This window comes from Plectropomus leopardus, chromosome 15 (genome assembly GCF_026936395.1).
Source record: "Plectropomus leopardus strain MGB_pleo_1.0 chromosome 15, ASM2693639v1, whole genome shotgun sequence".
Classification (NCBI taxonomy): domain Eukaryota; kingdom Metazoa; phylum Chordata; class Actinopteri; order Perciformes; family Serranidae; genus Plectropomus; species Plectropomus leopardus.
Genome location: NC_142190.1, coordinates 1,089,683 through 1,102,500, shown reverse-complemented (window position 1 = coordinate 1,102,500; position 12,818 = coordinate 1,089,683). Strand labels below are relative to the sequence as shown.

At 40.0% G+C, this 12,818-nt stretch overlaps 1 protein-coding gene across 3 annotated transcripts in view; it reads left to right on the top strand.

The window, feature by feature from the left end:
* LOC121939482 (stromal interaction molecule 1-like) overlaps positions 1–12,818 on the top strand; it is a 79,860-nt gene that overhangs the window by 7,688 nt on the left and 59,354 nt on the right. For all 3 annotated transcript variants that reach the window (XM_088088496.1, XM_088088498.1, XM_088088497.1), the window contains exons 3-6: positions 4,892–5,022; positions 5,517–5,631; positions 7,586–7,697; positions 8,947–9,062. In XM_088088496.1, coding sequence (XP_087944622.1) covers positions 4,892–5,022; positions 5,517–5,631; positions 7,586–7,697; positions 8,947–9,062 — 474 coding nt within the window. The remainder of the gene's footprint in view (positions 1–4,891; positions 5,023–5,516; positions 5,632–7,585; positions 7,698–8,946; positions 9,063–12,818) is intronic.

Below are 12,818 nucleotides of genomic sequence, written 5' to 3'. Positions count from 1 at the left end.
GGTGTTCTGTTATTTGACTACTGTGGTCGCCACAGATTGTCCATAACGAACACCATGTTCAGGCATAATGGTGTCCATATTCGCACTTTGCATCAGGACACCCTAGGCCGCAGTTCGATGACCGACTTTGTAGTCGTATCGTCGGACTTGCGGCCATATGTCTTGGACACTTGGGTGAAGAGAGGGGCGGAGCTGTCAACTGATGACCACCTGGTGATGAGCTGGCTCCGATGGTGGGGGAGGACGCCGGTCAGACCTGGCAGACTCAAACGCATTGTGAGGGTCTGCTTGGAACGTCTGGCAGAGTCTCCCGTCAGAAGGAGCTTCAACTCCCACCTCTGGGAGAGCTTCAACCATGTCCCGGGGGAGTCAGGGGACATTGAGTCCGAGTGGGCCATGTTCCGTGCCTCCATTGCTGAGGCGACCGACCGGTGCTGTGGACGTAAGGTGGTCGGTGCCTGTCGGGGCGGCAACACCCGAACCCGCTGGTGGACACCGGCATTAAGGGGTGTCGTCAAGTTGAAGGAGTCCTATCGGGCCTTCTTGGCCTGAGGGACTCTGGAAGCAGCAGATAGGTACCGACAGGCCAAGCAGAATGCAGCGGCGGTGGTCGCCGAGGCGAAAACCCGGGCATGGGAGGAGTTCGGTGAGGCCGTGGCAAACGACTTCCGGATGGCTTCGAAGAGGTTCTGGTCCACCATCCGGCGTCTCAGGAGGGGGAAGCAGTGCTCTGTCAACACTGTGTATGGTGGGGACGGGGCACTGCTGACCTCGACTCGGGACGTTGTGGATCGGTGGAACAAATACTTCGAAGACCTCCTCAATCCCACTGACACGCCTTCCGGTGAGGAAGGCGCCTTCCGGTGAGGAAGGCGTGTCAGAAGGCCCACCCCCGAGTCCTGGGGACTCGGGGGTGGGCTCCTCTATCTCTGGGGCTGAGGTTGCCGAGGTGGTCAAAAAGCTCCTCGGTGGCAGGGCCCCGGGGATGGACGAGGTCCGCCCGGAGTTCCTCAAGGCCCTGGATGTTGTGGGGCTGTCGTGGCTGACACGACTCTGCAACATTGCGTGGACATCGGGGGCAGTGCCCTTAGACTGGCAGACTGGGCTGGTGGTCCCTCTTTTTAAGAAGGGGGACCGGAGGGTGATTTCCAACTACAGGGGGATCACACTCTGCAGCCTCGCTGGTAAGGTCTATTTGGGGGTACTAGAGAGGAGGGTCCGCCGGATAGTAGAACCCCGGATCCAGGAGGAGCAATGCGGTTTTTGCCCCAGTCGTGGAACTGTGGACAAGCTCTGGACTCTTGGCAGGGTCTTTGAGGGTGCATGGGAGTTTGCCCAACCAGTCCACATGTGCTTTGTGGACTTGGAGGCATTGGACCGTGTCCCTCAGGGAGTCCTGTGGGGGGTTCTCCGGGAATATGGGGTTTCGGACCCCCTAATATGGGCTGTCCGTTCCCTGTATGACCGCTGCCAGAGCTTGGTCCGCATTGCCGGCAGTAAGTCAAACTCGTTTCCAGTGAGGGTTGGACTCCGCCAGGGCTGCCCTTTGTCACTGATTCTGTTCATGACTTTCATGGACAGAATTTCTAGGCGCAGCCAGGGTGTTGAGGGGGTCCGGTTTGGTGACCTCAGGATTGGGTCTCTGCTCTTTGCAGATGATGTGGTCCTGTTGGCTTCATCGGGCCGTGACCTCCAGCTCTCAATGGATCGGTTCGTAGCCGAGCGTGAAGTGGCTGGGATGAGAATCAGCACCTCCAAATCCGAGGCCATGGTTCTGAGCCGGAAAAGGATGGAGTGCCCCCTTCGGATCGAGGACAAAGTCCTGCCCCAAGCAGAGGAGTTTAAGTACCTCGGGGTCTTGTTCACGAGTGAGGGAAGGATGGAGCGGGAGATCGACAGGCAGATCGGTGCGGCATCTGCAGTAATGCGGACTCTGCACCGATCTGTCGTGGTGAAGAGGGAGCTGAGCTGAAAGGCAAAGCTCTCGATTTACCGGTCGATCTTCGTTCCTACCATCACCTATGGTCATGAGCTTTGGGTAGTGACCGAAAGAACAAGATCGCGGGTACAAGCGGCCGAAATGAATTTCCTCCGTAGGGTGGCTGGGCTCTCCCTTAGAGATAGGGCTCGGAGTAGAGCCGCTGCTCCTCCGCATTGAGAAGAGCCAGATGAGGTGGCTCGGGCATCTAATTAGGATGCCTCCAGGACGCCTGAATTATCTCCTGCAATTATTTACTGTCCTCTACTGCTATAATTTACTGCACTCTACTGTGATTATTTACTGTCCTCTACCGCAATTATTTATTGTCCACTATTGCAATTATTTACTGTCCTCTACTGCCATTATTTATTGCACTCTACTGTGATTATTTACTGTCCTCTACTGCAATTATTTACTGCACTCTACTGTGATTATTTTCTGTCCTCTACTGTGATTATTTACTGCACTCTACTGCAATTATTCACTGTCCTCTATTGCGAATATTTAGTGTCCTCTACTGTGATAATTTACTGTCCTCTACTGCGATTACTTATTGTCCTCTACTGCAATTATTTACTGCACTGTATTGTGATTATTTTCTTTCCTCTATTGCGATTATTTACTGCACTCTACTGCTATAATTCACTGTCCTCTACTTTGATTATTTACTGTCCTCTACTGCGATTTTTTACTGTCCTCTACTGCGATTATTTACTGTCCCCTACTGCTATTATTTACTGTCCCCTACTGTGATAATTTACTGTCCTCTACTGTGATTATTTATTGTCCTCTACTGCTTTTATTTATTGTCCTCTACTGCTTTTATTTACTGTCCTCTACTGTGATAATTTACTGTCCTCTACTGTGATTATTTATTGTCCTCTACTGCTTTTATTTATTGTCCTCTACTGCTTTTATTTACTGTCCTCTACTGTGATAATTTACTGTCCTCTACTGCGATATTTACTGTCCTCTACTGTGATTATTTACTGTCCTCTACTGCAATTATTTACTGCACTCTACTGTGATTTTTTTCTGTCCTCTACTGTGATTATTTACTGTCCTCTACTGCAATTATTTACTGCACTCTACCGTGATTATTTACTGCACTCTACTGCAATTATTCACTGTCCTCTATTGCGAATATACACTATCCTCTACTGTGATGATTTACTGTCCTCTACTGTCCTTACTTATTGTCCTCTGCTGCAATTATTTACTGCATTCTATTGTGATTATTTTCTTTCCTCTATTGCGATTATTTACTGCACTCTACTGCTATAATTTACTGTCCTCTACTTTGATTATTTACTGTCCTCTACTGCGATTTTTTACTGTCCTCTACTGCTATTATTTACTGTCCCATACTGTGATAATTTACTGTCCTCTACTGTGATTATTTATTGTCCTCTACTGCTTTTATTTATTGTCCTCTACTGCTTTTATTTACTGTCCTCTACTGTGATAATTTACTGTCCTCTACTGCGATTATTTACTGCACTCTACTGTGATTATTTACTGTCCTCTATTGGGATTATTTGCTGTCCTCTACTGTATTATTTACTTTCCTATACTGTCCTGTACTATGCTTATTTACTGTCCTTTATTGCGATTATTTACTGTCCTTTATTGTGATTATTTACTGTCCCCTACTGTGATAATTTACTGTCCTCTACTGCGGTATTTACTGTCCTCTACTGCTATTATTTACTGTCCTCTACTGTGATAATTTACTGTCCTCTACTGCGATTATTTACTGTCCTCTACTGTGATTATTTATTGTCCTCTACTCTGATTATTTACTGCACTCTACTGTTATTATTTACTGTCCTCTATTGCGAATGTTTACTGTCTTCTACTACGATCATTTACTGTCCTCTGCTGAGTTTATTAACTGTCCTCTACTATGATTATTTACTGTCCTTTATTGCAATTATTTACTGTCCTCTACTGACTTTATTTACTGTCCTCTAACTGCAATTATTTACTGTCCTCTACTGCGATTATTTATTGTCTTGTACTGAGTTTATTTACTGTCCTCTACTGCAATTATTTACTGTCCTCTACTGAATTTATTTACTGTCATCTACTGCAATGATTTACTGTCCTCTACTGCGATTATTTATTGTCCTGTACTGAATTTATTTACTGTCCTCTACTGAGTTTATTTACTGTCCTCTACTGAATTTATTTACTGTCATCTACTGCAATTATTTACTGTCCTCTACTGTGATTATTTATTGTCCTGAACTGAGTTTATTTACTGTCCTCTACTGCAATTATTTACTGTCCTCTACTGCGATTATTTATTGTCCTGAACTGAGTTTATTTACTGTCCTCTACTATTATACTGCATTATCTGAAGAAATCTGCAGTGTCTCTTTTGCAGTAAAAATAGTAAATTCTGTGTCTTGACTCTTTGACCCAAACAAAGATGGCAGCAAGGACAGATGGGTGTTTACTCGTCCTGTTGCTGTTTTGGGCTCCAGGACACGGAGACATCGTCTGTCTTCACGTGCAGGACGGCAGGGACACTTTACTCCTGTCTGCTGAATCAAACTTGTGTGCAGAGTGTTGGAGAACAGTCCTCTGTGAGGAGTTTGTGTTTGTGAGCGAAGAAGTGATATTTTACATAGAAATGATTCCACAACGAAGCGTTTACGTAAAATATGCTCGTTTGTTTAATTCGCTCTGCTCCATTAAAATCATAATCGTATCGATCACGTGGTAATACTCTCTGTAAAATATAATTTCTGCTTTTTAAAAATGAAGAACTCAAAAAGGAGACACAAATCTAATTCCCCTCCTCTCCCTTGATGTGGTATTAAATTTATATTAGTGTCGGTCTAAATAATAATGATAATAATGATAATAATGATAATAATTATACTTGTTTCTCCTGTGTTGTAGATCTGTGTGCGATAGATCAGCAGCTCTGTCAGGATGAAAACGCTCTGCTGAGTTTCGAGGCGATCTGCAGCATCCACAAACTGATGGACGATGACGCCGATGGCACGGTGGACACGATGGAGACAGACGAGGTGAGACGACACTCTGAAATTGTTTGTTGTTTTGATTCATAAGAAAAACATTTTCTAATGTGATTTTTTTTTAAATGACAGGAGGCCAGGGGCCACTCACAGTGGCCCCAGATTTCTTTTCAGGATTTTAGGACATTTTTTGGCATTTTAGGACATTTTGAGATTTTTAAGACATATTATATATTATTTTGGGCATTTCTAGGGATTTAGGAAGTTTCTCAGTTTCGAAGACATTGCTTAGATTTTAGGACATTTTAAGGATTTTAGGATGTTTCTTAGATTTTAGGACATATCTCAGATTTTACATATTGTGTCTCAGATTTGTACATATCTAGGATTTCAGGATATTCCTTCGAGTTTAGGATGTTTCTCGGATTTTAGGATGTTTCTCAGATATAAGGACATTTTTAGGTTTTTAGGATGTTTTTATGATTTCGGGACATTTCTTTGATTTCATGACATTTCCTGTCTTCGATGTCCCCGTCCCCCCTCAGTTTCTCAGGGAGGATCTGAAGGATCACGACCGTGAAGCAAAACACAACAGCTTCCACCGCGCCGACCTGCACATCAGTGTGGAGGACATGTGGAGCGCCTGGAAGAGCTCCGAGGGTGAGAACCGGAGCCAGAGACCGAAATCTGAGCCCCGAATACTGCAGACAGGAGCCGCTCACACCCCAGTCACCTCACTGACACTGTACTACATCAGTACTTTAACTGTACTACATCAGTACTTTAATTAACTGTACTACATCAGTACTTTAACTGTACTACATCAGTACTTTAATTAACTGTACTACATCAGTACTTTATTTAACTGTACTACATTAGTACTTTAACTGTACTACATGAGTACTTTAATTAACTGTACTACATCAGTACTTTATTTAACTGTACTACATTAGTACTTTAACTGTACTACATGAGTACTTTAATTAACTGTACTATATCAGTACTTTAATTAACTGTACTATATCAGTACTTTAATTAACTGTACTATATCAGTACTTTAACTGTACTACATCAGTACTTTAATTAACTGTACTACATCAGTACTTTAATTAACTGTACTACATCAGTACTTTAATTAACTGTACTACATCAGTACTTTAACTGTACTACATCAGTACTTTAATTAACTGTACTACATCAGTACTTTAATTAACTGTACTACATCAGTACTTTAATTAATTGTACTGTATTAGTACTTAATGTAACTTTATTATAAGGCTGCTATTTATCTTTGTTGTAACAGTACTTTTTTAACTGTAGTATAACAGTACTGTATTTAACTTTATTTTCGACAGTTACTAATTTATGTAACTGTACAGTAACTGTAGCTCATTTACTTATTTAGTATTTTAGTGTTTTACATTCGTTTAGAGGAGATTTAAAAATATTGATGTACATATTGTGTATTATTTTAAGCTATATGGCGCTAAAGGAAACTAATACTGGACAAAAAACACGAGCAGCGTACAAAGAACAGAACACGGAGGAGCTTTTTCAGCGTCTTTCTCTCCTGATTATTTATTTATGTCCTCATATTTATTTACAAACAGTCCTTCACGTTAGCACGTTAGCATGTTAGCATCAGTCGACATGTGACTTCCTCCATTTTCACACAAAATCACAGATTTAGAATAAAAAACAACAACAAACAGAAAACGAGTAAACAGCGATGCATCATCAGCGACACACACAATGACACCATTGTCTCCACTCGCAGAAGCCAAACTTTCAGGTTCACGTTGGTTTAAAGACGCCAGAATTTAAGATTTATCTGCTCGGAGGATTACGAAGGGAGGAGGAGGAAAAAGAGCCGAGGAAGGAAAGATAGAGTGAGAGAGAAAGAAGGAGGGAAGACGGATAAATCAGAAACTAAAACAAAAAGGAAACACTGAGAATAAAGAAAGGAGAGAAATGAAAAGGTGAGATTAAAAAGAGTGGACAGAGACAAAGAAAGACAGACATACACAAAGACATCATATAAAAGGACAAGAAAAGACGGAGCAAAGATGAAAAACAAGATAAGGAAGGAAGAAAGGGAGGAAAGAATGGAAAGACAGTTGAAATGAGAAAGACAGAAAGGGATAAATAAGAAGGAGGAAGAAAATAAGAGGAGGGAGACAGCGGGGGACAGCGGGGGACGTTGGTGTGTTGATGTGTTGAGTGTAAAAATAAAATCCTATTTTCGGCTCCACCTAATTTTCCAGCTCAATTTGTCTCAATTTGACGACGTAAAAACAAACACATCAAGAATAACCCGTTTATTTTTAGGGACATGGTAGAGACGAGGACATGTTAAGAAGAGGACATGTAAGAGACGAGTACATGTTAGAGTCAAGGACATGTTAGAGACATGGATATGGTAGAGACAAAGACATGTTGAGATGAGGAAAGTCAAGATGAGGACATGTTTGAGACAAGGACGTGTTAGAGATGAGGACATGTTAGAGATGAGGACTTGTTGAGACAAGTACATGTTGAGATGAGGACATGTTGGAGACATACAGATGTCCTCCAGCTGACACTAACCCCGTCCTCACTGTGTGTCTGTCCTCAGTGTATAACTGGACGGTGCAGCAGGTGGAGGACTGGCTGCTCGTCAGCGTCGAGCTTCCTCAGTACGCAGAAACCTTCAGGAGACACCAGCTGGATGGAAAGGCCTTACCCAGGTACAACAGCAGACAAGACATTCACCTGGACCAACAATAAGCTGATTAGACTTTAGCGGTCAAAGGTCAAGGTCAACATTAAATTTTCTGTCCCTTTCTTGTGAATGCAATATCTCAAGAACACCTTGGAAGAATCTCCTCAAATTTAGTGCAAACGTCCAATTTGACTCAAAGATGAACTGATTATATTTTGATGGCCATGGGTCAAAGGTCAAGGTCACCATGACCTTGTTGGTCTCATTCTTGTGAATGCATTATCCCAAGAACACCCTGAGGGAGTTACCTTAAATCTGGCACAAACATTCAAGTAGACTTATGAATTGATTTTTTATTACATTTTTTTTGGTCAAAGGTCATGGTCACCCCAACCCTGCATTTATCTCGTTATTATGAAAGTGATATCTCAAGAACACCTGCAGGCAATCTTTTTCAAATTCGGCACAAATGTCCACTTTGATTTATGGATGAACTGATTAGATTTTGATGGTCATGGGTCATGAGGCGGCTGCAAGGTCAAGGTGACCTTGACGTTGCAGCCGCCTTGTCGCCTTGTCGTGAACACAATATCTGGGGAAAGCCTTGAGGATATTTCCTCAAATTTTGGCACAAATGTCTGCTTTGACTTTAGGATGAACTGATTAGATTTTGACGGTCATGGGTCAGTGTCACTGTGACTTTGTCTGTCTCATTCTTGTGAATGCAATATCTTCAGAAGACCTTGAGAGAATCTCTTTAAATTTGACACAAACATCCACTGAGGCTCAAGAGTGAACTGGTTAGAGCCTGGAGGTTGAAGGTCAAAGTTCACCGTGACCTTTGAGGATTCATATGCTGTTAATGGGTGGAAACTGTATCATGTGTAACGTGTTTAATGTCGGTGTGTTTCACTGAGTCACGACCAAGAGAAGAAGAAGCTTAAAGGACCATAGCATAAGTCAAAGAATGACACTTTATTTTTGGTGTCATTTTGCAGAGCTGCTTAAATGTTTAAATAAGATGTTCAGGTGATGCACTTTAAAGTCCGCTGCTTCACTTTAATTTATAGAAATCCTGTCAAAAATCCTGCATCAAAGCAGCTGTGACACATAAACCTCTGCTGACACTCGTTTTTATCGTTTTTTGCACCGTAGTTCCTCTTGTCCACTCCTGAGGAACAGATTTGTTTGGCTCTCAGAAGTCGGAGCATCCTTCCTGTCTGTGGAGGTGAAGTGTGTCCGTCTCATTAATGTCCCCGTCTGTCGTGTTTCAGGCTGGCGGTGAAGAACACATCCCTGACCGTGTCGCTGCTGAAGATTTTAGACAGAAGTCACGCCCAAAAACTGCAACTCAAAGCTCTGGACATTGTGCTGTTTGGACCACCACCAGGTTTGTGTGTGTGTGTGTGTGTGTGTGTGTGTGTGTGTGTGTGTGTGTGTGTGTGTGTGTGTGTGTGTGTGTGTGTGTGTGTGTGTGTGTGTGACATGTCGAAACGTGTCAAATTTTGACATGTCCAAAAAATGCCTGAATACAACACATTAGAGAGTGCCGAAACACATCATAGTATAGCATGTCGGAGAAACACCCAATAGTTATCATAGTATAAAAAAACAGTCAAATTTTGTCATATTTTTGTGATTTCAAACGTTTAAACAAAATTCTTTGCCATGGCGTGTTTCGGCGCGCTATTTCATGCAGGTTTTAGCAGTTTTCAGCAGTTTTTGGGAAATGACATTTTTGCCATTTTGCCTTTACTATAGTCTTGCTTTTTTTTTTTTGGTCATTTTTTGGACATGTCATATTTTTGTGATTTCAAACGTTTAAACAAAATTCTTTGCCATGGCGTGTTTCTGCACGCTATTTTATGCAGGTTTTAGCAGTTTTCAGCAGTTTTTGGGAAATGACATTTTTTGCCATTTTTGCCTTACTATAGTCTTGCTTTTTTTTTTTGGTCATTTTTTGGACATGTCATATTTTTGAGATTTTGAAGGTTTTGACATAAATCTCTGCCATGGCGTGTTTCGGCACGCTATTTCATGCAGGTTTTAGCAGTTTTCAGCAGTTTTTGGGAAATGACATTTTTTGCCATTTTTGCCTTACTATAGTCTTGCTTTTTTTTTTGGTCATTTTTTGGACATGTCATATTTTTGTGATTTCAAACGTTTAAACAAAATTCTTTGCCATGGCGTGTTTCTGCACGCTATTTTATGCAGGTTTTAGCAGTTTTCAGCAGTTTTTGGGAAATGACATTTTGCCATTTTTGCCTTACTATAGTCTTGCTTTTTTTTTTTTGGTCATTTTTGACATGTCATATTTTGTGATTTCAAACGTTTAAACAAAATTCTTTTCCATGGCGTGTTTCGGCACGCTATTTTATGCAGGTTTTAGCAGTTTTCAGCAGTTTTTTGGGAAATGACAGTTTTTGCCATTTTTGCCTTACTATAGTCTTGCTTTTTTTTGGTCATTTTTTTGACATGTCATATTTTTGTGATTTTGTACGTTTAAACAAAATTCTTTGCCATGGCGTGTTTCGGCACGCTATTTTATGCAGGTTTTAGCAGTTTTCAGCAGTTTTTGGGAAATGACTTTTTTTGCCATTTTTTCTTTATTATAGTCTTGCTTTTTTTTTTTGGTCATTTTTTGGACATGTCATATTTTTGTTATTTCAAATGTTTAAACAAAATTCTTTGCCATGGCGTGTTTCGGCACGCTATTTTATGCAGGTTTTAGCAGTTTTCAGCAGTTTTTGGGAAATGACATTTTTGCCATTTTGCCTTACTATAGTCTTGCTTTTTTTCTTTGGTCATTTTTGGACATGTCATATTTTTGTGATTTCAAACGTTTAAACAAAATTCTTTGCCATGGCGTGTTTCGGCACGCTATTTTATGCAGGTTTTAGCAGTTTTCAGCAGTTTTTGGGAAATGACATTTTTTGCCATTTTTGCCTTACTATAGTCTTGCTTTTTTTCTTTTGGTCATTTTTTTTGACATGTCATATTTTTGAGATTTTGAAGGTTTAAACATAAATCTTTGCCATGGCGTGTTTCGCACGCTTATTTTATGCAGGTTTTAGCAGTTTTCAGCAGTTTTGGGAAATGACATTTTTGCCATTTTGCCTTACTATAGTCTTGCTTTTTTTTTTGGTCATTTTTTTGACATGTCATATTTTTGTGATTTTGTACGTTTAAACAAAATTCTTTGCCACGGCGTGTTTCTGCACGCTATTTTATGCAGGTTTTAGCAGTTTTCAGCAGTTTTTGGGAAATTACATTTTTTGCCATTTTTGCCTTACTATAGTCTTGCTTTTTTCTTTTGGTCATTTTTTGGACATGTCATATTTTTGTGATTTCAAACGTTTAAACAAAATTCTTTGCCATGGCGTGTTTCGCACGCTTATTTTATGCAGGTTTTAGCAGTTTTCAGCAGTTTTTGGAAATGACATTTTTTGCCATTTTTGCCTTACTATAGTCTTGCTTTTTTTTTCTTTTGGTCATTTTTTGGACATGTCATATTTTTGTGATTTTGTACGTTTAAACAAAATTCGTTGCCATGGCGTGTTTCAGTACGCTATTTTATGCAGGTTTTAGCAGTTTTCAGCAGTTTTTGGGAAATGACATTTTTTTGCATTTTTGCCTTACTATAGTCTTGCTTTTTTTTTTGGTCATTTTTTTGACATGTCATATTTTTGTGATTTTGAAGGTTTAAACAAAATTCTTTGCCATGGCGTGTTTCGCACGCTTATTTTATGCAGGTTTTAGCAGTTTTCAGCAGTTTTGGGAAATGACATTTTTGCCATTTTGCCTTACTTTAGTCTTGCTTTTTTTCTTTTGGTCATTTTTTGGACATGTCATATTTTTGTGATTTCAAACGTTTAAACAAAATTCTTTGCCATGGCGTGTTTCTGCATGCTATTTTATGCAGGTTTTAGCAGTTTTCAGCAGTTTTTGGGAAATGACATTTTTTTTCCATTTTTGCCTTACTATATTCTTGCTTTTTTTCTTTGGGTCATTTTTGGACATGTCATATTTTTGTGATTTCAAACGTTTAAACAAAATTCTTTGCCATGGCGTGTTTCGCTTATTTTATGCAGGTTTTAGCAGTTTTCAGCAGTTTGTGGAAATGACATTTTTGCATTTTTGCTTTACTATAGTCTTGCTTTGTTTTTGGTCATTTTTTTGACATGTCATATTTTTGTGATTTTGAAGGTTTAAACAAAATTCTTTGCCATGGCGTGTTTCGGCACGCTATTTTATGCAGGTTTTAGCAGTTTTCAGCAGTTTTTGAGAAATGACATTTTTTGCCATTTTTGCCTTACTATAGTCTTGCTTTTTTTCTTTTGGTCATTTTTTTGACATGTCATATTTTGTGATTTCAAACGTTTAAACAAAATTCTTTGCCATGGCGTGTTTCTGCACGCTATTTTATGCAGGTTTTAGCAGTTTTCAACAGTTTTTGTGAATTGACATTTTTTGCCATTTTGCCTTTACTATAGTCTTGCTTTTTTCTTTTGGTCATTTTTTGACATGTCATATTTTTGTGATTTCAAACGTTTAAACAAAATTCTTTGCCATGGCGTGTTTCGCACGCTTATTTTATGCAGGTTTTAGCAGTTTTCAGCAGTTTTGGGAAATGACATTTTTTGCCATTTTTGCCTTACTATAGTCTTGCTTTTTTTTTTTGGTCATTTTTGGACATGTCATATTTTGTGATTTCAACGTTTAAACAAAATTCTTTGCCATGGCGTGTTTCGCACGCTATTTTATGCAGGTTTTAGCAGTTTTCAGCAGTTTTGGGAAATGACATTTTTGCATTTTGCCTTACTATAGTCTTGCTTTTTCTTTTGGTCATTTTTGACATGTCATATTTTTGTGATTTTGAACGTTTAAACAAAATTCTTTGCCATGGCGTGTTTCGCACGCTTATTTTATGCAGGTTTTAGCAGTTTTCAGCAGTTTTTGGGAAATGACATTTTTGCCATTTTGCCTTACTATAGTCTTGCTTTTTTTCTTTTGGTCATTTTTGGACATGTCATATTTTTGTGATTTCAAACGTTTAAACAAAATTCTTGCCATGGCGTGTTTCGCACGCTTATTTTATGCAGGTTTTAGCAGTTTTCAGCAGTTTTGGAAATGACATTTTTGCCAT